This window comes from Somniosus microcephalus, chromosome 4 (genome assembly GCF_052327205.1).
Source record: "Somniosus microcephalus isolate GS21.2 chromosome 4, FLI_Smic_1.0, whole genome shotgun sequence".
Classification (NCBI taxonomy): Eukaryota; Metazoa; Chordata; class Chondrichthyes; order Squaliformes; family Somniosidae; genus Somniosus; species Somniosus microcephalus.
Genome location: NC_140990.1, coordinates 38,429,298 through 38,455,510, shown reverse-complemented (window position 1 = coordinate 38,455,510; position 26,213 = coordinate 38,429,298). Strand labels below are relative to the sequence as shown.

Genomic DNA, 26,213 nt, shown 5'->3' with positions numbered 1-26,213 from the left:
CCAGGACACCGGGGATAACTCCCCTGCTCTTCTTCGAAATAGCGCCATGGGATATTTTACGTCAACCTGAGAGGGCAGATGGGGCCTCGGTTTAACGTCACCAGAATATTAAATTCCAGCCCAGTTATAGGGGTTACTAACATCAGCAGAAACAAACCCCAACTGTCAGAATGAACACGATTCAGTCCTGGATGTGATTAACAGCAGCAATAACAGCAGAATCCAACCCCTGCAGGCACATGTGAACTCGCTGGTGTCTCAGCAGGTTGGATGAATCAATGAATCTCTTCCCACACACAGAGCAGGTGAATGGCCTCTCCCCAGTGTGAACATGCTGGTGTTTCAGTAGTTGGGTTGAATGAGCGAATCCCTTCCCACACATGGAGCAGGTGAACGGTCTCTCCCCAGTGTGAACTCGCTGGTGTGTCAGCAGATCCTTTTTGCTTTTAAAGCTCTTCTCACAGTCAGAACATTTAAAAGGTCTCTCATCAGTATGAACAAGCTGGTGTTTAGTGAGCTGGGATGACTGAGTGAATCCCTTCCCACACACGGAGCAGGTGAACGGCCTCTCCCCAGTGTGAGTGCGCTGGTGTACAGTGAGGTCAGATGATCGCCTGAACCCAATCCCACAGTGAGAGCACCTGAACGGTCTCTCATCAGTGTGAACACGTTGATGGCATGTCAGTTCCCCGGAACTTTTATAGCTCTTCCCGCAGTCCGGGCATTTAAAAGGTCTCTTGTCTGTGTGAACTCGCCGGTGCTTCAGCAGGGCAGAGGAATGAGTGCATCCCTTCCCACACTCGGGGCAGGTGAACAGTGTCTCCCCAGTGTGACTGCGTCGATGAATTTCCAGCTCAAACGGGTAACTGAATCCCTTCCCACAGTCTCCACATTTACACGGTTTCTCCCCGGTGTGACTGCGCTTGTGTCTCGACAGGCCAGATGATCGGCTGAATCCTCGTCCACATTGAGAACAGGCATACGGTTTCTCCCCGCTGTGAACAGTGCTTTTTGCTTCCATGTTCAAAGGCTGATGATATTCAGGTCCCAATGAATCAAGTGACTCTGTCAGATCTTGATGTGAGGTTTTGTTTGAGTTTCCCGTCTTCAAATCCTCCCCTTCTAATACCCTGTAAAATGAATTTAAAACAGGAAAAAGGGAGCGTGAGAGAGAACCCACAAAAACACAAAGGCAAGTTGTGAAATTGAGCTCAATGAATCAGGTCATTTGTGGGGTCGGCACCAGAAAAAAGTGACCATGAAAACTGCCGGATTGTCGTAAAAACCCATCTGGTTCACTGATGTCCTTCAGGGCAGGGAACCTGCCACCAGTCTGGGCCGACACAAGACTCTGGCCTCTATGGGAGGAGAGAGAGATGTGGGAGGGCGAGGGCTCGAAGGAGAGAGACTTTATACAACTTTGACAAAACCTCCCAAACCTGCGACCTACAGTTTGTAGAAGGACAAGGGAAGCAGGTACATGGGAACACAATCACCACCAAGTTCCCCTCCCAGTCACTCACCATCCTGACTTGGACAAATATCACCGTTCGTTGCTGAGTCAAAATCTGGTAACTCCTGGCATTGTGGGAGTACCTTCACCACACGGACTGCACTGGTTCAAGAAGAAGGCCCACCACCCCCTTCTCAACAGGACACTGGGGATTGGCAACATATGCTGGCCTTGTTAGCAATGCCCATATCCCAAGAATTAATTAAAAAAATCTGTAGATGTAAAACGGATTAAAAGCCTCTACAGAAATACTTGTTCCTAAAACAATAATCTTTTACATTGTAGGGACAGTGTCTGTTTAACAACCTAATCTCCCCTAGAATCCACCTCCCCTTAACAGTCTCACATTGGAAATTGTTGGGTCCTCCTGGGCTCAGAAGTACTGGGGGTTAAACCCAGCAGCTTCTCCTCCATCTCTACTCCAACTCAAACTGAAGCAACAAAAAGACCTACACAGGCAGCCAGGGGGCGACTTCCGCATCCAGCGCCCACCCTGATACAAGCCGGCTCTGGATTGGCGGCTCTGCTGTGTCGATCCAGTTGTGGTTTCTCCTGTCTGGGGGAGGCGCTGCACCCTGGGTTTCCTGGTGCTGGGCCCGGCCGCTCTGATTCGGGGCCTGAGACGCGCACTCGGTGTTGCTGAGGCCGCGCTCGCCCCCGCTCAGTGTCCTGGAGCCACACCGCGCATACTCCGCGCAGGAAGGCGCTCTCCGGGGACCAGCCCTTCCCGCGCCTGCGCGCTGCGCCCCTGCTGATGGAGCTAGGCCGTATTCACCAGCGCGGGGCACGCTGGGTAAGGGCAGCCGCCATGTTCAGTATTGTGTTTCCCTGGAGTTCCGGTTCTGAGTTTCAGACACTTCAGTGCCAAGTGGACCAGGTGTTTAAAGCTCATTCATTCCCCGCGCTCCATGTCGCTGTTAGTTAAAGGTACAGAGATTGATTTCCCTCATTGTGCCTCTGTTTGTGATATTTAGAGAAAGAAAGACTTGCATTTATATAGCGCCTTTTACGACCAGCGGACGTCCCAAAGTGCTTTACAGCCAATTAAGTACTTTTGAAGTGTAGTCACTATTATAATGTAGGAAACGTAGCAGCCAATTTGCACACAGCAAGCTCCCACAAACAGCAATGTGATAATGACCAGATAATCTGTTTCTGTGATGTTGATTGAGGGATAAATATTGGCCAGGACAACGGGGATAACTCCCCTGCTCTTCTTCGAAACAGTGCCCTGGGATCTTTTACGTCCATTCAAAAGAGCAGACGGGATCTCGGTTTAACATCTCATCTAAAAGGCAGCACCTCTAGCAGTGCAGCAGCTCACTACCACACTGGAGAGTCAGCCTACATTTTTGAGCTCAAGTCTCATGGAGTGGAACTTGACCCCACAAGCCATTACTGACTCAGAGGTGAGGGTGCTACCAACTGAGCCGCGGCCTGACACAAGCACAATGGTTCACCTCTCTACACCTATAGTAGTTAAAGTAACATCCTTCCTGTTAGTAGTGAGCCACATTCTGTACTGGGGGAGACTGCTTTCTATTTTGGTGGCTTCAGCCTTTTAAATTCTCATCCTCCAGCCGTACAACCCTATGAGACCCCTGCACTCCTCCAACTCTGGCCTCTTGTGCAACCCCCACTTCCTTTGCTCCACCATTGGTGGCCATTCCTTCAATTGCCTAGGCCTTAAGATTTTTGGCCAAGCTTTTAGTCACCAGTTCTAATGTCTCCTTCTTTGGCTCGGTGTCAATTTTTGACTGATTCCACTGTTGCGAACCGCCTTGGAATATTTTACTATGTTAAAGACGCTATGTAAATGCAAGTTGTTGATGCTGTGCTACTATAGGCTTCAACTTTGCCAGACAGAATCAGCCAGGGATGGTGGCTGTGATGCTCCCCATGGTAGAAATGCTGGCAGCTCACTGTATAGGCTCACAAGCTCAGAATTACCATTTGACAAAGTACTGGAGGGAAAACAGTGACTGGGGCTCAACGCCACCATCACGCAGCACCTTCAGGAGAGAAAGGGAGAAAATTCAGAGCCTGCGATGAATCTGGATTTCAAACGGCGAGTGTGTGGGATGGGGGAGAGTGTGTGGGACGGGGGAAGAGTGTGTGGGACGGGGGAAGAGTGTGTGGGACGGGGGAAGAGTGTGTGGGATGGGGGGGAGAGTGTGTGGGACGGGGGATTTACAGCTTAGGAGGGGCAAGAGAGGAAAGAATGTTCCCGAGAAACTAGAACTGTCTGTTCAGAATTTCTATCCTGTACTTCCAGAGATGACATTTGTAAATTATGAGGACAGATTGCATAGACTAGGCTTGTTTTTCCATGAATATAGACGATTAACAGGTGATGTAATTGAGGTGTTTAAGATGATTAAAGGAGTTGATAGGGTAGATAGAGAGAAAAACCCTCGTAAAACTGAGGTCAATGGGAATCGGGTGAAAACGCTCCACTGGCTGGAGTCATACCTAGCACAAAGAAAGATGGTTGAAGGTCAATCATCACAGCCCCAGGACATCGCTGCAGGAGTTCCTCAGGGCAGTGCCCTAGGCCCAACCATCTTCAGCTGCTTCATCAATGACCTTCCCTCCAACATGAGGTCAGAAGTGGGGATGTTCGCTGATGACTGCATAGTGTTCACTGCCATTCACAACTCCTCAGATAATGAAGCAGTCCATGCCCGCATGCAGCAAGACCTGGACGATGTTCAGGCTTGGGCTGATAAGTTGCAGGTAACATTCGCGCCACATAAGTGCCAAGCAATGACCATCTCCAACAAGCGCGAGTCTAACCACCTCCCCAATGGTATTATCATCGCCAAATCCCCCACCATCAACATCCTGGGGGTCACCATTGACCAGAAACTTAACTGGACCAGCCACATAAATACTGTGGCAACAAGAGCAGGTCAGAGGCTGGGTATTCTGCGGTGAGTGTCTCACCTCCTGACTCCTCAAAGCCTTTCCATCATCGACAAGGCACAAGTAAGTAGTGTGATGGAATATGCTCCACTTGCCTGGATGAGTGCAGCTCCAACAACACTCAAGAAGCTTGACACCATCCAGGACGAAGCAGCCCACTTGATTGGCACCCCATCCACCACCTTAAACATTCACTCCCTCCACCACCACCAGCGTACCGTGACTGCAGTGTGTACCATCTACAAGATGCATGGCAGCAACTCACCAAGGCTTCTTCGGCAACACCTCCCAAACCCTTGACCTCTTCCGCCTAGAAGGACAAGGGCAGCAGGCGCATGGGAACACCACCACCTCCAAGTTCCCCTCCAAGTCACACACCATCCTGACTTAGTATATCGCCGATCCTTCATCGTCATTAGGTCAAAATCCTGGAAATTCCTCCCTAACAGCACTGTGGGAGTACCTTCACCACACGGACTGCAGCGGTTCAAGAAGGCAGCTCACCACCACCTTTTCAAGGGCTACTAGGGATGGGCAATAAATGCTGGCCTTGCCAGCGACGCCCACATCCCATATACGAATAAAAAATAGTGAGCAATTTTGGCAGATGAGAGCAGGACCCGATAATGCTTGATGTGGTCTAGCCAGATCTGGCGGTGAATGGCTAAACCAGTTGTCCGCCATATCCGTTCAAGTCTGCGTCCCTTGCACTTAAGGGAGCGAAGATGAGAGCCGGACCAGGGGGACCGGCCAGGGTGAGAGAGAGTAATTGTTTTAATAGGGACTAGGGCATCAAAGGTGGTGGTGAGGGTGTGGCTGAGCAGATCGATAGCTGCAGAAATGTCATGGTGAATGGAGGGCCAGAGGCTGGACAGTTGGGATTTCATAAGGACAATTGTAAGAGAGTTGGGAGAGAGTTTTTTTCAGGGGCAGACACAGAAGGGTTGGGGGATGTGGGTGGAAGGGGGATGTGGGTGGAGAGCGAGATGAGGAAGTGGTCAGAGTTGGTCTTATCTGCAATTGACATGTGGGAGTAGCGAGGCCACAAGAGATGGCAAGGTCGAGGGGGTGGCTGTGAATATGGGTTGGGGAGTTTACGTGGAAGGAGAGATTAAGGGAGGACAGGAGGCTCAGGAACTCAGAGGAGAGAGAACATGATGAATTAAGAAATCACACAACACCAGGTTATAGTCCAACAGCTTTATTTGAAATCACAAGCTTTCGGAGCGCTGCTCCTTCACCTGATGAAGGAGCAGCGCTCCGAAAGCTTGTGATTTCAAATAAAGCTGTTGGACTATAACCTGGTGTTGTGTGATTTCTTACATTCGTCCACCCCAGTCCAACACCGGCATCTCCACACCATGATGAATTAAGATGGAGGTTGAAATCACCGAGGATGAGAAGTCGTTCGGTGCAGAGGCTGAGGGAGAACAGTGAAGAAATCTCAGTAATAACATTTTTATGGTAATTGGGTGGGCGGTAGAGAACAAGAATTATAAATGGAGGAGAAACTGCTGGAGGAACAGAACAGAAGGAGGCCATTCGGCCCATCGAGTCTGCACTGGCTCTTTCGAAGAGCAAGCCAGTCAGTCCCACTCCCGGCTCTTTCCCCAGATCCATGCATTTTTTTCTCCAACTATTTATCCAGTTCTATTTTGAGGTTACTATTGAATCTGTATCCACCCCCTATCAGGCAGTGCATTCCCAATCCTAACCACTCCTTGTGTAAAGATGTTTTTCCTCATGTCTCCGCTGGTTCTTTTGCCAATCACCTTAAATCTGTGCCCTCTGGTCACCGACCCTTCAGCCATTAGAAACAGTTTCTCTTTATTTATGGGAACGGTGACATAGTGGTCATGTTACTGGTAATCCAAAGGCCTGGACCAATGATCCGGAGCCATGAGCTCAAATCCCACCACGGCAGCCGGGGAACCCGACTTCAGTCAATTCAATAAATCTGGAACAAAGACAGTTCAGGTGACCATGAAACTACCGGATTGTCAGTAAAACCCATCTGGTTCACTAATGTCCTTTAGGGAAGGCAATCTGCTGTCCTTACCCGGTCTGGCCGATATGTGACTCCAGACAATGTGGTTAACTCTTACCTGCCCTCTGAAACGGCCCAGCGAGCCACTCAGTTGTAACGAACCGCTACGATTCACCACACGGACGGCAGCGGTTCAAGAAGGCGGCGCACCACCACCTTCTCAGGGATATAGACAGGTTAACTGTGAAGGATTCGAAAATTTCATACATCTCCCCGCCCCCCCCCCGCCGAAGATTTATTTGGTTTTTAAAAGAAACCCTGGTCAGGCTGAGTTTTAAAATCCAGGGCACAACAAAATGGCTGCGGTCAGACCTCGTGACCGAAAGCCTGTCAGTTTCAATTCGGACCCTGGCAAGCTAACAGCTTGTGCATTTCAATGTCTGCAGCAAGAAGATCACGAAACCAGACAAGACCTTTGCATATGCATTGGGGACAAACCCAATTACAATCAGACCTACGCATAAAGGCCATCAAGGTGTTTGCTCAAACAATCAAAATAATCAGCGGGGCCATCGAGACTGGGCTGGCTCCCATCAAAGAACCTGTTTGACAAAGGAGAGCAGTTGCAGAACCGGCAGGAACCGATTACCGGCCATCCAAGTCGATGGGCCAAGATCGGTACCTTCTGTTTAATTCCAGCCCGCTCAAATCAGACAAAAGAATGAGCTGATTGAGCACAGAGATAAGGACTACCGAGGGGGGTATGACTAGCCTCTCGAGAAGTCATTCTCTCTCTCTCGCCTCGCCATCAACCAAGGAAGAAGACCATCGAAGGAGAGCCCGTCCAGAGAGGTAGGATACCCTGTCAGAGACCTTTTAATTACTGGGGTTTCTCTACCTGGACGGTGAAGCCTGCGCAACAGCGGAACCACGTGACATTGGCAGGCAACAGGGCAAAGGAGCAAGGCTTTCTTTCAACATCTCGGACCGGTGAGCATTATACTTCTGACCCATCGCAAGTTAATCTAGCTAGGTGTAGAGGGTGGGAGTTAAGGGGAATGCTGAATTGTCATTTTAGCCATTTTCCCTCGCTGTGCCGTTTTCTCCTCCCTTGTTATGTGTAAGTGTACTGCATTCCTATCATCTTTTTGTATAGTATTGTTATCTTATTTTCTCTGATAATAAATTTTGGTTTTCTTTGTACCAAACCACTGGTCTGCTCGTTTGTCTATATCGCTATCTGCCAATAAGCCCGGGGATCAGAACTAAGGGGTGAGCGATTCGAACCGCTCAGATATAAGGCAGCCAGAGACACAACCGACTGGCCAAAGCAAGTAGCAAAACCCCCTTACAACTGAGTGGGCGATAAGGTGGCAGATGGAGTATTAAGTAGGGAAATGTGAGGTTATTCACTTTGGTAGGAAGAATAGAAAAACAGAATTCTTTTAAATGGTGAGAAACTATTAAATGTTGGTGTTCAGAGATTTAGGTGTCCTCGTCCAGGAAACATAGAAAGTTAGCCTGCAGGTTGTTGCAATGGGATGTTGGCCTTTATTGCAAGGGGGTTGGAGTATAAGAGTAAGGAAGTCTTGCTACAATTGTACAGGGCCTTGGTGAGACCACACCTGGTGTACTGTGCACAGTTCTGGTCTCCTTATCTAAGGAAGGATATACTTGCCTTGGAGGCGGTGCAACGAAGGTTCACTGGATTGATTCCTGGGATGAGAGGGCTGTCCTATGATGAGAGATTGTGTAGAATGGGCCTATACTCTCTGGAGTTTAGGAGAATGAGAGGTGATCTCATTGAAACATACAAGATTCTGAGGGGGATTGACAGGGTAGATGCTGAGAGGTTGTTTCCCTGGCTGGAGTGTCTCGAACTAGGAGCCATAGTCTCAGGATAAGAGGTTCGGCCTTTTAAGACCGAGATGAGGAGGAATTTCTTCACTCAGAGGGCTGTGAATCTTTGGAATTCTCTGCCCCAGAGGGCTGTGGATGCTCAGTCATCTATATATATATAAAGCGGCTCTTCTGTCTGTCTGTCCGCCTGGTCTCTATACGTTTGGAAGTTACAGAGCGTACCTACGCGCGCGTCGCCTCAAAAGAAAGCTTGCGATTCCGGACCGGTCATAGGCGTATTTACGTTTCGGCCGGACAAAAATCCCGCCCGCGGTATCCCAAAAACGTTCAGCGTTCCGCTCATTAGCATCTCATTAGCGACCGTGTGACGTCGAGGTCTTCCTACAGTTGAGTGTTGAGTGACTCGACGATTGACCAATCCTACGCTTCGGTGACCTGACCGGTCGACCAATCGGTGCGTGTGTGGGCGGGCCTTATCCTTCTGAACCGAGGTGAGTGGCCACCATCTTGATTTTCCACGATTTTTTCCCCCACACTTTCTGTGTGTTAGGGAACTAAGGTAAATATTTCAATTATATGTTAGGCAATTAATTAACAATTTATTTGAGTTTTATATTGTGTTTAGCAACCCCCCCTCCTCCTCACCCTCGCGCAGGGGGGACTCGGGGCCTGAAGCTGAAAAAATTTCTCTCTCTCACTCTCTTTCTTCCCTCTCTCTCCTTCTCCTCTTCACTCTCTCTCCTTCTCCTCTTCGCTCTCTCCTCTTCCCTCTCTCTCCTTCTCCTCTTCCCTCTCTGTCTCTCTCTACTTCCCCCTCTCAGGTGTCGCGGACGGAGCGCGGGCGCGCCGCCCGAAGTTTCCCGCTCGCTAACGGCCTTGCCGGCTCCCGCGGGCCGCTCGCACTGACCGCGCATGCGCCGCCCGCACTCACCGCGCGTGCGCCGCCCGCCCGCACGCAGCGGCCGTCCATCAGCCGCGCGATACGCGGGGGACCTCAGCAACGGCACCGGACCTCAGGCGCTAGGCAGGGGGAGGGGCCGGAGAGAGGGACAGAGGGGAGTGGGGGAGCGGGGGAGGGAGGGAGAGAGGGGAGGGAGGGAGAGAGGGGAGGGGAGAGAGGGGAGGGGAGGGGAGGGGAGAGAGGGATAGGACAGGGAGAGGACATGACAGGGAGAGGGGGGACACACAGGGGCAGGGAGACCAAATGCCCCAAAATTGCCCTCGCGCCCCAAAATTGCCCTCGCAACACGGGGCTCGCTAGGCAGGGGGAGGGGCCGGAGAGAGGGACAGAGGGGAGTGGGGGAGCGGAGGGAGAGAGGGGAGGGGAGGGAGGGAGAGAGGGGAGGGGAGGGAGGGAGAGAGGGGAGGGGAGGGAGGGAGAGAGGGGAGGGGAGGGAGAGAGGGGAGGGAGGGATAGGACAGGGAGAGGACATGACAGGGAGAGGGGGGACACACAGGGACAGGGAGACCAAACGCCCCAAAATTGCCCTCGCAACGCGGGGCTCCCCAGCTAGTTGAGTATATTCAAGGCTGAGAGAGAGATTTTTGGAATCAAAGGATATGGGAATCGGGCGGGAAAGTGAAGCTGAGGTCGAAGATCAGCCATGATCTTATTGAATGGCGGAGCAGGCTCGAGGGGCCGCATGGCCTACTCCTGCTCCTAATTCTTATTCTTTTCTCGAGGGCAACTAGGGATGGGCAATAAATACTGGCTTTGCCAGTGACGCCCACATCCCGAGAATGAATTTAAAAAAAATTCTAGACTGCAACAATACTGGCCAGTTGCCCAATCTGATCAAAGTGCAGATGGCTGGTGCTGACAAGATACAGATCAGCAGGAGTCGGATCTGAGGCAAGAGGAAGTGGTGAGGATGGATGGAGGACTGAGGGACCTCGGCAAGAGCCTGTGCATCATCATGGGCACCTCCAGGGGTCTGGGGAAGAGGCTGTCCCTGGTGCTGGCTCCCAGGCTGCGGGCTGGCTCCCACCTGGTGCTGATGGCCGGGTCCGGGGACAACCTGCGGGAGGTGCAGCGCCAGGTGCTGGAAGCAGCGCCTCTGCTGGGCGGCGGGTTGAGGGTGAGCCGTGTGGAAGCCAAGCTCAGCGAGGCAGAGACGGTGCAGCGGGTGCAGAGCTCGGTCACTGGTGGCCAGGACCAGGACCAGGACGGACCTCCGGAGCGGCTGCTCCTCATCAACAACACGGGTGAGGGCCGGAGGCTTGTTGATCAAATTAAGGCTCCCGGCATTAAAGGGAGTGGGGCAGCGTGGATAGGAAGTTGGGTAAAGGGCAGAAAACAGAGAGTAGTGGTTAATGGATGTTCAGACTGGAGGGATATAAACACTGGTGTCCCCCGGGTCAGTGTTGGCACCATTGCTCTTCTCAATATAGAGAAATGTTCTGGGCTTGGGTTTATGGGGCAAGATCAAAATCTCTAGATGATGCCAAAAAAGGGACCTTGGCCAACTGTGAAAGGAAGGCCCGTCAGTGACTTCAGTGAATACACAGGTTATAAATGGGGCAGAGAGATGGCAGATGCAGTTTAACGCAGAGAAATGGGAGGTGATACATTGTTCTTCCTCCTAAAATCTAAAAATTGTACATGAAATGGTAAAACTTTGAAAGGAGTAGAGAAGACTTAGGGTGTAAGATTCTAGTGAACCCCTTGTCCTATTAATCTGTAGATTCAAGTGTCCAGCGTCACCAACTTTAATACTCCATTAAGAAGTTTATGAGTTTATACCGTATCGGCTTTGGGTTAAATAATGTGGTCATCGAGGCAAACACCACGTATCCCATCAGACATTCCCAGGGCAGGTACAGCATGGGTTAGATACAGAGTGAAGCTCCCTCTACACTATCCCATCAAACACTCCCGGGGCAGGAACAGCACAGGTTAGATACAGAGTAAAGCTCCCTCTACATTGTCCCATCAAACACTCCCAGGGCAGGTACAGCACAGGCTAGGATTACATTACACAGGATATACGGCACAAAAACAGGCGATTCGGCCCAACCGGCGTTTATGCTCCACTCGAGGCTCCTCCCATGTTTTCTCATCTAAATCTATCACCATAACCCTCTATTCTCTTCTCCCACATATGCCTGTCCAGCCTCCCCTTAAATGCATCTCTACGATTCGCTTCAACCACTCCCTGTGGTAGCGAGTTCCACATTCTCACCACTCTCTGGGTAAAGAAGTTTCTTCTGAATTCCCTAGTTGTATTCTTGGTGACTATCTTATTTTGATGGCCTCTAGTTATGCTCTTCCTCACAAGTAGAAAACTTGGGGGTGTGGCAAACAGTGATGATGATATCAATCAACTGCAACAGGACATAGAAAGGCTAGCAGAATGGGCAGACAAGTGGCAGATGGAAATTAATACAGAGCAGTGTGAGGTGATGCATTTTGGCAGAAGGAACAGGGAGAGGCAATATACACTTAATGGCACAGTTTTAAAGAGTGTACAAGGACAGAGGGACCTGGGAGTTAATGTGCATAGGTCCCTGAAGGTGGCAGGACATATTGAGAGAGTGGTTAGCAAAGCATATGGTATCTTGGGCTTCATAAATAGAGGTATTGAGTACAAAAGTAGAGAAGTTATGCTGAACCTTTATAAAGCGCTGGTTAGGCCACAACTGGAGTATTGCATCCAGTTCTGGTCACCACACTTTAGGAAGGATGTGAAGGCCCTCGAGAGGGTGCAGAGGAGATTGACCAGAATGGTTCCAGGGATGGGGGATCTTAGCTACAAGGACAGATTGGAGAAGCTGGATTTGCTTGCATTAGAGCAAAGGAGGTTGAGGGGTGATTTGATAGAGGCGTACAAGATTATGACAGGTTTGGATAGGCTAGGCGGGGAAAAGCTGTTCCCACTAGTTGATGGTACAAGGACTAGGGGACACAGATTTAAGGTTTTGGGCAAGAGATACAGGGAGGACGCGAGGAAAAATATTTTTACGCAGCGAGTGGTGATGACATGGAACTCGCTGCCGACGGAAGTGGTGGAAGCGGAGGCACTCAATGTTTTCAAGGGGAGACTGGATAGGCACTTGAGGGAAATAAACTTGCAGGGCTACGGGGATAGAGCGGGGGAATGGGACTGACTGGATTGCTCTACAGAGAGCCGGCATGGACTCGATGGGCCGAATGGCCTCCTTCTGTGCCGTATGACTCTATGACTCTGTGTCTACTCTATCAAAACTTTTCATAATTTTAAAGACCTCTATTTGGTCACCCCTCAGCCTTCTCTTTTCAAGAGAAAAGAGTCCGAGCCCTTTCATCCACCCTCGCATTTCTGGTACCATCCTTGTAAATCTTCCCTGCACCCTCTCCAGTGCTTCTATATCCTTTTTATAATATGGCGACCAGAACTGTACGCAGTACTCCAAGTGCGGTCTAACCAAGGTTCGATACAGGTTTAGCATAACTTCCCGACTTTTCAATTCAATCCCTCTAGAAATAAACCCTAGTGCTTGGTTTGCTTGTTTTATGGCCTTGTGTTGCTACTTTTAGTGATTTGTGTATTTGTACTCCGAGATCCCTTTGCTCTTCTATCCCAGTTAGACTCTTATTTTCCAAGTAATAAGTGACTGCCCCTTTTTTCCTACCAAAATGTAATAGCTCACATTTATCTGTGTTGAATTTCATTTGCCAATTATATGCCCATTCTTCAAGTGTATTAATGTCCTCCTGTAATTTGTTGCAGTCCTCCTCAGTATTGACTGTCTCCCCCCTGCCCCACCCCCTTTGGCGTCATCTGCAAATTTAGAAATTGTGTTTTTGATTCCAAAGTCTAAATCGTTAATGTAAATTGTGACCAGCAGTGGTCCCAGCACTGATCCTTGTGGAACACCACCACCCACCTTCAGCCACTGTGAATAGCGACCCTTTACCCCGACTCTCTGCTTTCTGTCCTGAAGCCAGCCAGCAATCCATTCTGCTATTTGTCCCCTGACTCCACATTCCCTGACCATATTCATTAGTCTATTGGGTGGCACCTAATCGAAGGCCTTTTGAAAATCCAGATAAACTACACCTACTCCATAGGGATAGGACGGGAAAGCAGGGTCGAAGTCATAGAATCATAGAATGGTTACAGCACAGAAGGCGGCCACTCAGCCCATCGAGCCCGTGCCGGCTCTCAGCGAGTCCCACTCCCCGCCCTTTCCCCGTAGCCCTGCAAATTTCTTTACTTCAGGTACTTATCCAATTCCCTTTTGAAAGCCGTGATTGAATCTGCCTCCACCACCCTTTCAGGCAGTGCATTCCAGATCCTAACCACTCGCTGCATAAAAAAGTTTTTCCTCATGTCGCCTTTGGTTCTTCTGCCAATCACCTTAAATCTGTGTCCTCTGGTTCTCGACCCTTCCGCCAATGGGAACAGTTTCTCTCTATCTACTCTGTCCAGAACCCTCATGATTTTGAACACCTCCATCAAATCTCCTCTCAACCTTTTCTGCTCTAAGGAGAACCACCCCAGCTTCTCCAGTCTATCCACGTAACTGATGTCCCTCATCCCTTATCCCTGGAATCATTCTCGTAAATCTTTTCTGCACCATCTCTAAGGCCTTCACATCCTTCATAAAGTGCGGTGCCCAGAATTGGACACAATACTCCAGTTGGGGCTGAACCAGTGTTTTATAAAGGTTCATCATAACTTCCACACTTTTGGACTCTATGCCTCTATTTATGAAGCCCAGGATCCTGTAAGCCTTTCTCAACCTGCCCTGCCACCTTCAACGGTTTGTGCACACATACCCCCAGGTCTCTGTTCATGCACCCACTTTAGGATTGTACCCTTTAGTTTATATTACCTCTCCTCGTTCTTCCTACCAAAATGTATCACTTCGCACTTTTCTGCGTTAAATTTCATCTGCCACATGTCCGCCCATTCCACCAGCCTGTCTATGTCTTCCTGAAGTCTATCACTATCCTACTCACTGTTCACAATACTTCCATGTTTTGTGTCATCTGCAAATTTTGAAACTGTGCCCTGCACACCCAAGTCCAGGTCATTAATATATATCAAGAAAAGCAGTGATCCTAGTACTGACCCCTGGGGAACACCACTGTGTACCTTCCTCCTGTCTGAAAAACAACCGTTCACCACTATTCTCAGTTTTCTGTCACTTAGCCAATTTCGTATCCATGTTGCCACTGTCCCTTTTATTCCATGGGCTTCAACTTTGCTGACAAGCCTATTATGTGGCACTTTGTCAAACGCCTTTTGGAAATCCATGTACACCACGTCAAACCACATTACCCTCATCAACCCTCTCTGTTACCTCATCAAAAAACTCAATCAAGTTGGTTAAACATGATTTGGCCTTAACAAATCCATGCTGGCTTTCCTTAATTAATCCACACCTATCCAAGTGACTGTTAATTTTGTCCCCGATTACTGTTTCTAAAAACTTCTCCACTACCAAGGTCAAACTGACTAGCCTGTAGTTGCTGGGTTTATCTTCACACCCTTTTTTGAACAATGGTGTAACATTTGCAATTCTCCAGTCCTCTGGCACCACCCCCGTATCTAAGGAGGATTGGAAGATTATGGCCAGAACCTCCGCGATTTCCTCCCTCAATTTCCTCAGCATCCTAGGTGCATCCCATCCGCTCCTGGTGATTTATCTACTTTAAGTACAGCTAGCCTTTCTAATACCTCCTCTTTATCAATTTTTATCCTATCAAGTGTCTCCACTACCTCCTCCTTCACTGTGTCTATGGCAGCATCCTCTTCCTTGGTGAAGACAGATGCAAAGTACTCTTTTAGTACCTCAGCCATGCCCTCTGCCTCCATGCATAGGTCTCCTTTGTGGTCCCTATTGGCCCCACCCCTCCTCTTACTACCCTTTTACTATTTAAATGCCTATAGAAGACTTTTGGATTACCTTTTATAGTGGCTGCCATTCTATTCTCATACCCTCGCTTTGTCCCTCTTATTTTCTTTTTCACTTCTCCTCTGACCTTTTTATATTTAGCCTGATTCTCAGTTGTATTTATAACCTGCCATCTGTCATACGCGATCTTTTTCTGTTTCATCATATTCTCTAACTCTTTCGTCATCCAGGGAGCCCTGACTTTAGTTGCCCTGACTTTCCCCCTAGTGGGAATGTACCTCAACTGTACCTGAACTATTTCCTCTTTAAAGGCAGCCCATTGTTCCACTACAGTTTTGTTGCCAATCTTTGATTCCAGTTTACCTGGGCCAGATCCGTTCTCATCCCACTGAAATTGGCCTTCACCCAGTTAAACATTTTTACTCTAGATTGCTCCCTGTCCTTTTCCATAGCTAATCTAAACCTTATGATACTGTGATCACTGTTCCCTAAATGTTCACCTACTGACACTTGCTCCACTTGACCTACCTCATTCCCCAGAACCAGATCCAGCAATGCCTCCTCCCTCGTCGGGCCGGAAACATACTGATCAAGAAAGTTCTCCTGAACACACTTCAGAAATTCTTCCCCTTCTCTGCCCTGAACACTATTACAATCCCAGCCTATATTAGGATAGTTGAAGTCCCCCATTATCACTACTCTATAGTTTTGGCCCCTCTCTGTAATTTCTTTGTAAATTTGCTCCTCCATATCTTCCCCACTATTTGGTGGTCTATAGAATACACCTAGTCGTGTAATGGCACCTCCATTATCTCTGAACTCTAGCCATATAGATTCTGTCCTTGACCCCTCCAGGACATCCTCCCTCTCCAGCACTAACATTCTCCTTGACCAATACTGCCACGCCACCTCCGATCTTTCCTATCTTTCCTGAACACTCTATAACCAGGAATATTTTATACCCAATCCTGCCCTTTTTTGAGCCAGGTCTCAGTTATTGTCACAGCATCATATTCCCATGTGGCTATTTGTGCCTGCAGCTCACTTACCTTGTTTACTGCGCTTCGTGCGTTCACATACATACACTGTAAACCCATCTTAGACCATCCTGTATTCTCTCTTAGTTTGACCTCACCTAATACCTTACTATATCTTACTTTAGTGCTTTCTGCCTCTCCCAATCCTTTGAGCACTTTATTTCCCCTTTCTAATGTTTCATCCTGGTGCCCATCCCCCTGCCAAATTAGTTTAAACCCTCCCCAACAGCACTAGCAAACCTCCCCATGAGGATATTGGTTCTGGCCCTGTTGAGTTGCAAGCCTTCGGGTCTGTACAGGTCCCACCTCCCCCAGAACCAGTCCCAATGCCTCAGGAATCTAAAGCCCTCCCTTCTGCACCTTCTCTCCGGCCACACGTTCATCTGCTCGATCCTCCTATTTCTATATACTCACTAGCACGTGGCACCGGGAGTAATCCGGAGATTACTACCTTTGAAGTCCTGCTTTTCAATCTCTTTCCTAGCACCCTGAATTCTGCCTGCAGGACCTCATCCCTCTTTCTACCTATGTCGTTGGTACCGATATGGACCACGACCTCTGGCTGTTCACCCTCACCCCTCAGAATATTCAGGGCCTGGGGCCAGGGGAGGCTGTGATGCTTTAAAAGAAAAAGAAAGACTTGCATTTCTATAGCGCCTTTCACAACCACCGGATGTCTCAAAGCACTTTACAGCCAATGAAGTACTTTAGAAATGGAGTCACTGTTGTAATGTGGAAAACGCGGCAGCCAATTTGCGCACAGCAAGCTCCCACAAACAGCAATGTGCTAATGACCTGATAATCTGTTTTTGTTATGTTGGTTGAGGGATAAATATTGGCCGGGACACTGGGGATAACTCCCCTACTCTTCTTCAAAATAGTGCCATGGGGTCTTTTACATCCACCTGAGAGAGCAGGTAAAGGATCCCCTTGGAATGAGTGACCATAACATGGTTGAATTCCATATTCAATTAGAGGGTGAGAAGGTTGGATCTCAAACAAGCGTGCTAAGCTTGAATAAAGGAGACTATGAAGGTATGAGAGTGGAATTGAGTAGAGTGGATTGGGAAAATAGATTAAAGGGTAAGACGATACATGATCAGCGGTGTACATTTAAGGAGTTATTTTACAACTTCCAAAAAAAATATATTCCACCGAGAAGAAAAGGGTGTAAAAGAAAAGACAGCCATCCATGGCTAAGTAAAGAAATTAAGGATAGTATTCGACTAAAAACAAGGGCATATAAGGTAGCCAAATTTAGTGGGAGGATAGAGGATTGGGAAAACTTTAAAAGACAGCAAAAAATAACAAAAAGATTGATTAAGCAAGGGAAGATAGATTATGAAAGTAAATTAGCAAAAAATATAAAAACAGATAGTTGAGTTTTTATAGTTATATAAAAAGAAAAAGGGTGGCTAAAGTAAATGTTGGTCCCTTAGAGGATGAGACCGGGAAATTAATGGTGGGAAATATGGAGATGGCAAAAACACTGAATGAATATTTTATATCAGTCTTTACAGTAGAAGACACTAAGAATATCCCAACACTGGACAAACAGGGGGCTAAAGGGGGGGGAGGAGCTAAACACGATCAAAATCACTAAGGAAGTGGTACTCGGTAAAATAAGGGGACTCGAGGCGGATAAATCACCTGGACCTGATGGCTTACATCCTACTGTCTTGAGGGAAGTGGCGGTAGGGATTGTGGATGCATTGGTAATAATTTTCCAAAACTCCCTGGACTCGGCAAAGGTCCCGGCAGACTGGAAAACTGCTAATGTAACACCCTTATTTAAAAAGGGCAGTAGACAGAAGGCTGGAAACTATAGACCGGTTAGCCTAACATCTGTGGTAGGTAAAATTTTGGAGTCCATTATTAAGGAGACAGTAACAGGACATTTGGATAATCATAATTTAATAGGACAAAGTCAGCATGGTTTTATGAAGGGGAAGTCATGTTTGACAAATTTGCTGGAGTTCTTTGAGGAAGTAACATATAGGGTGGATAAAGGGGAACCAGTGGGCGTAGTGTATTTAGACTTCCAAAAGGCATTTGACTTCCAAAAGGCATTTGACAAGGTGCCACACAAAAGATTATTGCTTAAGATAAAAAATCACGGGATTGGGGGTAATATTCTGGCATGGATAGAGGATTGGCTATCTAACAGAAGGCAGAGAGTTGGGATAAATGGTTCATTCTCAGACTGGCAATCAGTAACTAGTGGTGTTCCGCAGGGGTCAGTGCTGGGTCCCCAACTCTTTACAATCTACGAGTGTAACATATCAAAGTTTGCAGATGATACTAAGATGGGAGGGAAAGTAGTGAGTGAGGAGGACATAAAAAACCTGCAAGGGGACATAGACAGGCTAAGTAAGTGGGCAGAGATTTGGCAGATGGAATACAATACTGGAAAGTGTGAGGTTATGCACTTTGGCAGGAAAAATCGTAGAGCAAGTTATTATCTTAATGGCAAGGAACTGGAAAGTACTGAAGTACAAAGGGATCTGGGGGTCCTGGTGCACGAAACTCAAAAGGTTAGTATGCAGGTGCAGCAAGTGATTAAGAAGGCCAATGGAATGTTGGCTTTCATTGCTAGGGGGATAGAATATAAAAATAGGGAGGTATTGCTTCAGTTGTACAAGGTATTGGTGAGACCGCACCTGGAATACTGCGTACAGTTTTGGTGTCCATACTTAAGGACATACTTGCTCTCGAGTCAGTGCAAAGAAGGTTCACTCGGTTAATCCCGGGGATGAGGGGATGGACATATGAGGAGAGGTTGAGTAGATTGGGACTCTACTCATTGGAGTTCAGAAGAATGAGAGGCGATCTTATTGAAACATATAAGATTGTGAAGGGGTTGGATCGGGTGGATGCAGGGAGGATGTTCCCGATGATGGGTGAAACTAGAACTAGGGGGCATAGTCTTAGAATAAGGGGCTGCTCTTTCAAAACTGAGATGAGGAGGAACTACTTCACTCAGAGGGTGGTAGGTCCATGGAATATGCTGCCCCAAAAAGCTGTAGAAGCTACATCATTGCATAAATTTAAAACAGAAATAGACAGTTTCCTAGAAGTAAAGGGAATTAAGGGTTACGGGGAGCGGGCAGGAATTTGGACAGGAGTCTAGGTTCGGATCGGTCATGGCCCTGTGGGTAACGGAGCGGGCCCAGGGGCCGTGTAGCCTGATCCTGCTCCTATTTCATGTGTCTAATTCTGTTAGATTCAGGAGATGGTTCTGTGATAGTGGATTGGCGGTTAGGATCAGATCAGCCATGATCTTATTGAATGGCGGAGCAGGCTCGAGGGGCCGATTGGCCTACTCCTGCTCCTATTTCTTATGTTCTTATGTTCTTATGACAGGGCCTCGGTATAACGTCTCCGCCGAAAGACGGCACCTCTGACAGTGCAGCACTCCCTCAGCACTGCACTGGAGTGTCAACCTAGCTTTATGTGCTGAAGTCCCTGGAGTGGGACTTGAACCCACAACCTTCTGACTCAGAGGGGACTTATTCCCATTATTGGACACAAGGCTCTTTGTTTCACAACGCACTGTCTCAGATTTTGAAGATGTTTCATTCACCAGAAAAAGATGAAGTACAACATTAAATAAATCTCGAATGAAAAGTTTGTATCAGTGATGATGACCATGAAACTATCGGATTGTGTAAAAACCCATCAGGTTCACTAATGTCCTTTAGGGAAGGAAATCTGCCGTCCTTACCCGGTCTGGCCTATTGGTGACTCCAGACCCACAGCAATGTGGTTGACTCTTAACTGCCCTCTGAAATAGCCCAGCGAGTCACTCAGTTGTATCCAGAAGGCGGCTCACCACCACCTCCGAGGGCAATTAGAGATGGGCAATAAATGCTGGCCTTGCTGGCGATGCCCACATCCTGTGAATGAATAAAAACACATAGTGGTCAGCTTCAGAACATAAGAATTAGGAGCAGGAGTCGGCCATTCGGCCCCTCGAGCCTGCTCCGCCATTCAATAAGATCATGGCTGATCTTCGACCTCAACACCACTTTCCCACCTGATCCACATATCCCTCGATTCCCCTAGAGTCCAAAAACCTATCTCAGCCGTGAATATACTCAACGATTCAGCATCCACAGCCCTTTGGGGCAGAGAATTCCAAAGATTCACAACCCTCTGAGTGAAGAAATTCCTCCTCATCTCAGTCTTCAATGGTCGACCTCTTATCCTGAGACTGTGACCCCTAGTTCTGGACTCTCCAGCCAGGGGAAACAACCTCTCAGTATCTACCCTGTCAATCCCCCTCAGAGTCTTATATGTTTCAATGAGATCACCTCTCATTCTACCAAGTCCAAATAAACACTCCCAGGGCAGGTACAGCACAGGTTAGATACAGAGTAAAGCTCCCTCTACACTGTCCCATCAAACATTCCCATGACAGGTACAGCACGGGTTAGATACAGAGTAAAGCTCCCTCTACACTGTCCCATCAAACACTCCCAGGGCAGGTACAGCACGGGTTAGATACAGAGTAAAGCTCCCTCTACACTGTCCCATCAAACACTCCCAGGGCAGGTACAGCACGGGTTAGATACAGAGTAAAGCTCCCTCTACACTGTCCCATCAAACACTCCCAGGGCAGGTACAGCACGGGTTAGATACAGAGTAAAGCTCCCTCTACACTGTCCCATCAAACATTCCCATGGCAGGTACAGCACAGGTTAGATACAGAGTAAAGCTCCCTCTACACTGTCCCATCAAACACTCCCAGGGCAGGTACAGCACGGGTTAGATACAGAGTAACGCTCCCTCTACACTGTCCCATCAAACACTCCCAGGGCAGGTACAGCACGGGTTCGATACAGATTAAAGCTCCCTCTACACTGTCCCATCAAACATTCCCAGGACAGGTACAGCACAGGTTAGATACGGAGTAAATCTCCCTCTACACTGTCCCATCAAACATTCCCAAGACAGGTACAGCACGGGTTAGATACAGAGTAACGCTCCCTCTACACTGTCCCATCAAACACTCCCAGGGCAGGTACAGCACGGCTTAGATACAGATTAAAGCTCCCTCTACACTGTCCCATCAAACACTCCCAGGGCAGGTACAGCACGGGTTAGATACAGAGTAAAGCTCCCTCTACACTGTCCCATCAAACACTCCCAGGGCAGGTACAGCACAGGTTAGATACAGAGTAAACCTCCCTCTACACTGTCCCATCAAACACTCCCAGGGCAGGTACAGCACGGGTTAGATACAGAGTAAAGCTCCCTCTACACTGTCTCATCAAACATTCCCAAGACAGGTACAGCACGGGTTAGATACAGAGTAACGCTCCCTCTACACTGTCCCATCAAACACTCCCAGGGCAGGTACAGCACGGCTTAGATACAGATTAAAGCTCCCTCTACACTGTCCCATCAAACACTCCCAGGGCAGGTACAGCACGGGTTAGATACAGAGTAAAGCTCCCTCTACACTGTCCCATCAAACACTCCCAGGGCAGGTACAGCACAGGTTAGATACAGAGTAAACCTCCCTCTACACTGTCCCATCAAACACTCCCAGGGCAGGTACAGCACGGGTTAGATACAGAGTAAAGCTCCCTCTACACTGTCTCATCAAACACTCCCAGGGCAGGTACAGTGCAGGTTAGATACAGAGTAAAGCTCCCTCTACACTGTCCCATCACACACTCCAAGGACAGGTACAGTACAGGTTAGATACAGTCACTGACACCAATCTCCTCCTGTCTGATATAAACCAACCCTACAGGCCCAGAAAGATTAAACTCAGCCCGTTACTATAACTGGACTTGTTTCCATTCCCGTGCCGAGGGGATTGCTGTACTAGACGGGCGGGGCAACATTTGGGGACTCTCGATTCTCCACCAATTCCCATTCCCCTTCTTTCTGGTGGATAATGGAGGTGCCACTGTGTGTAATGTGCAAGTCAGTAAGAATTGTCAGTGAGGATTAATCAGCAGTTTCTAATGTTAATCAGTGGAACTTTTCAGACAATAAATTGTAGATTTTGTACCAATGGTCAATTTGGGGTTAAAATAAAATTCATAATTTTATTGTCAAATTATTGCTTATGAAAGTCCTAAATTAAGGGGAAAGAGCAGACAACGATTCTTAAAGGGACACTGCAGTCCCAACAAGTCAATCAGCTATATATCCAGAATATTAACCTCCAGCCTAGTAATAGCGGATATTAACATAAACAGAAATAAACCTCAACTGTCAGGATGATTTCAGTCCTGGATGTGGTGAACAGCAGCAATAACATCAGAATCCAACCCCTGCAGTCACTTGTGAACTCGCTGGTGTCTCAGCAGGTTGGATGAACGGGAGAATCCCTTCCCACATACGGAGCAGATGAACGGCCTCTCCCCAGTGTGAACTCGCTGGTGTGACAGCAGGGTGGATGAATCAGTGAATCCCTTCCCACACACGGAGCAGGTGAACGGCCTCTCCCCGGTGTGAACTCGCTGGTGCCTCAGCAGGGTGGATGAGTGAGTGAATCCCTTCCCACACACGGAGCAAGTGAACGGCCTCTCCCCAGTGTGAGTGCGCTGGTGTACATTGAGATGTGATGACTGCCTGAATCTCTTCCCACAGTGAGAGCAACTGAATGGTTTCTCGTCAGTGTGAACTCGCTGGTGTTGAATCAGTTCCTCAGAGCTTTTAAAGCAGTTTGCACAGTCAGAGCATTTAAAAGGCCTCTCGTCAGTGTGAACTCGCTGGTGTGTCAGCAAGTTGGATGACTGAGTGAATCCCTTCCCACACATGGAGCAGGTGAACGGTCTCTCTCCAGTGTGACTGCGTCGATGATTTTCCAGCTCAGACGGGAAATTGAATCCCTTCCCACAATCCCCACATTTCCACGGTTTCTCCATGGTGCGGGTGTCCTTGTGTCTCTCCAGGTTGGAAGATCAGTTGAAGCCTCGTCCACACACAGAACACGTGTACGGTTTCTCCCCGCTGTGAATGGTGTGATGTTTTTTCAGGCTATGTAACTGGTTAAAGCTCTTTCCACAGTCAGTGCACTGGAACACTCTCACTCGGGTGTGTGTGTCTCGGTGCTTTTCCAGTCACACTGATGTGTGAAATCTTTTCCCACAGACAGAACAGACAAACATTTGTCCTTCCACATTCAAAGGCCGATGATATTCAAGTCCTGATGAATTGAGTGACTCTGTCAGATGTTGATGTGATGTTTGGTTTGAGTTTCCTGTCTGCAAATCCTCCCCTTCTGATACCCTGTAAAAGGAGTTTACAAAAGTAATCATTCTAAGTACAGGATAGAAATACAGAACAGACAATTCTAGTTTCCATGCAATGTTCTTTCACACGTGGGGATTCTAACCCTGGGACTGTACATGGGGATTCTAAGCCTGGGACAGTACATGGGGATTCTAACCCTGGGACTGTACATGGGGATTCTAACCCTGGGAGTGTACATGGGGATTCTAACCCTGGGAGTGCACATAGGGATTCTAACCCTGGGACTGTACATGGGGATTCTAACCCTGGGACAGTACATGGGGATTCCAACCCTGGGACTGTACAGGGGGATTCTAACCCTGGGACTGTACATGGAGATTCCAACCCTGGGACTGTACATGGGGATTCTAAACATGGGAGTGTACATGGGGATTCTAAACATGGGTCTGTACATGGGGATTCCAACCCTGGGTTTGTACATGGGGATTCCAACCCTGGGTCTGTACATGGGGATTCTAACCCTGGGACTGTACATGGGGATTCCAAACCTGGGACTGCACATGGGGATTCTAACCCTGGGACTGTACATGGGGATTCTAACCCTGGGACTGTAGATGTGGATACTAACCCTGGGACAGTACATGGGGATTCTAACCCTGGGATTGTACATGGGGATTCTAACCCTGGGACTGTACATGGGGATTCCAACCCTGGGATTGTACATGGGGATTCTAACCCTGGGACTGTACATGGGGATTCTAACCCTGGGACTGTACATGGGGATTCTAACCCTGGGATTGTACATGGGGATTCCAACCCTGGGACTGTCCATGTAGATTCTAACCCTGGGACTGTACATGAGCATTCTAACCCTGGGACTGTACATGGGGATTCTAACCCTGGGACTGTACATGGGGATTCTAACCCTGGGACTGTACATGGAGATTCCAACCCTGGGACTGTACATGGGGATTCCAACCCTGGGACTGTACATGGGGATTCCAACCCTGGGACTGTACATGGGGATTCTAACCCTGGGACTGTACCTGGGGATTCTAACCCTGGGACTGTACCTGGGGATTCTAACCCTGTGATTGTACATGGGGATTCCAACCCTGGGACTGTACTTGGGGATTCCAACCCTGGGACTGTACATGGAGATTCCAACCCTGGGACTGTACATGGGGATTCTAACCCTGGGACTGTACATGGGGATTCTAACCCTGGGACTGTACATGGAGATTCCAACCCTGGGACTGTACATGGAGATTCCAACCCTGGGACTGTACATGGAGGCCCGGCTCTGGGGCTCTTCTGTTGCAATTGTTTGGGAGATAAACCGTAAGCTTGCCAATTACGATCGGCTTTAGGAGAGATGGTGATAAATCCGATGTGTGGAGAATGAGGATAAAATAAATTAGCCAACATCTTCCTCGGGCACTGGGACCCGGTTGAGAACAAACACTGAAGCCCCGCCTGCTCTATATTCCGGTACAAACATGGCCGCGCATGCGTTCTGTTACGCAATAACTCAAGACGGCGGCGCACTGAACCGTCCTGCACAAAGATGGCGGCCGTTAACCTGAGCCTGTGCCGGGAGAAGGCCCCGAAGCTGCAAACGCGGGACGTTTAGGGTATTATTCGGGGCGTGCGGCCTACACCAGTTATTTATGAAGCCTCCACACCAGATCCATTACGCCCCTGCGCCCGGCTTCCTCTTACCCGCTGCTGAATCGCGCTGTGAGCATCTGTCCGCCTGCAGCTTCAGTCCGTCTCCAGTACTGCACTGCGCATGCGCTAAACACACTCTGGGTACCGCGCATGCGCTAAACACACTGGGTACCGCGCATGCGCTAAACACACTGGGTACCGCGCCTGCGCGCTTGGCTTCTGTAGTCTGGGTGCCTCTTTTTTATGACCCAAATCAACATTTTTAACTTTTACTTAAACAAATCAACTGTAAATTAATAAAACTTTAAATAAAACTTAACAAATTAAATTAAAATTATATTGTTAGACTGGGTGCTTCTTCTTTATGACCCAAATCAACTTTTTAACCTTTTACTTAAACAAATCAACTGTAAATTAATAAAACTTTAAATAAAACTTAACAAATTAATTTAAAGTTGTATTGTTAGACTGGGTGCGGCACATTCCCCACCGCCCGGAATGCTGGGTAAAAGCCCCGTAATTGAAAGAGCATATTACTGAACAAAACATGATTTATTGTGTTTGCATTGAGGACTGAACCATGTTTATTCTAGCAGTTACGGTTTGTTTCTGCTGAACTTAATAACCCCTGTACCTGGTAGATTCCCATCCCCTATAATAGATTCTAGAACGGTCCCAGCGGATTGGAATGTCGCAAATGTAACCCCGCTATTCAAGAGAGCAGGGAAAGAGAAAGCAGGGAACTATAGGCCAGTTAGCCTGGCATCAGTCGTCGGGAAAATGCTGGAATCCATTATTAACGAAGTGGTAACATATCTCCATTTATAATTTGCTATCTTCCTCTGTCTAACTTTCAATCTATCTGTCTCCATCACTCCTGCTATCTATCTGCCTCTATCTAACATTTGTTTGTACACGATGAGATTCCCACCTCCTGACCCACTACCCTTTGGGTTATCACAGAACCTGGTCTCCAGTTTGAATTCAATTCAAATCGCTTTATTGGCATGACAAGTTACATCTTATGTTGCCAAAGCATCGAAAAACATTCATGTTTGTTCACAAAAATACAGATCTGTCCATACAGTGTATAAACAGATATATCCCTGAGTGTATAAATATACTTTCATGTAATTTATATATACTCTTTTCTTATATTTAG

General features: G+C 48.1%; 1 protein-coding gene across 1 annotated transcript; it reads right to left on the bottom strand.

Annotated features, from left to right (window-relative positions):
• Positions 1 to 87: 87 nt before the first annotated feature.
• LOC147118659 (uncharacterized) lies at positions 88 to 25,206 on the bottom strand. The gene is made up of 4 exons (XM_085984544.1): positions 25,103 to 25,206; positions 22,466 to 23,416; positions 14,704 to 14,710; positions 88 to 652 (listed from the first exon to the last, which is right to left on the bottom strand). Exons 2-4 carry the CDS (start codon positions 23,050 to 23,052, stop codon positions 182 to 184), a joined length of 1,065 nt encoding a protein of 354 aa, XP_085840670.1. The 5' UTR covers positions 23,053 to 23,416; positions 25,103 to 25,206; the 3' UTR covers positions 88 to 181.
• Between the last annotated feature and the right edge of the window lie 1,007 nt (positions 25,207 to 26,213).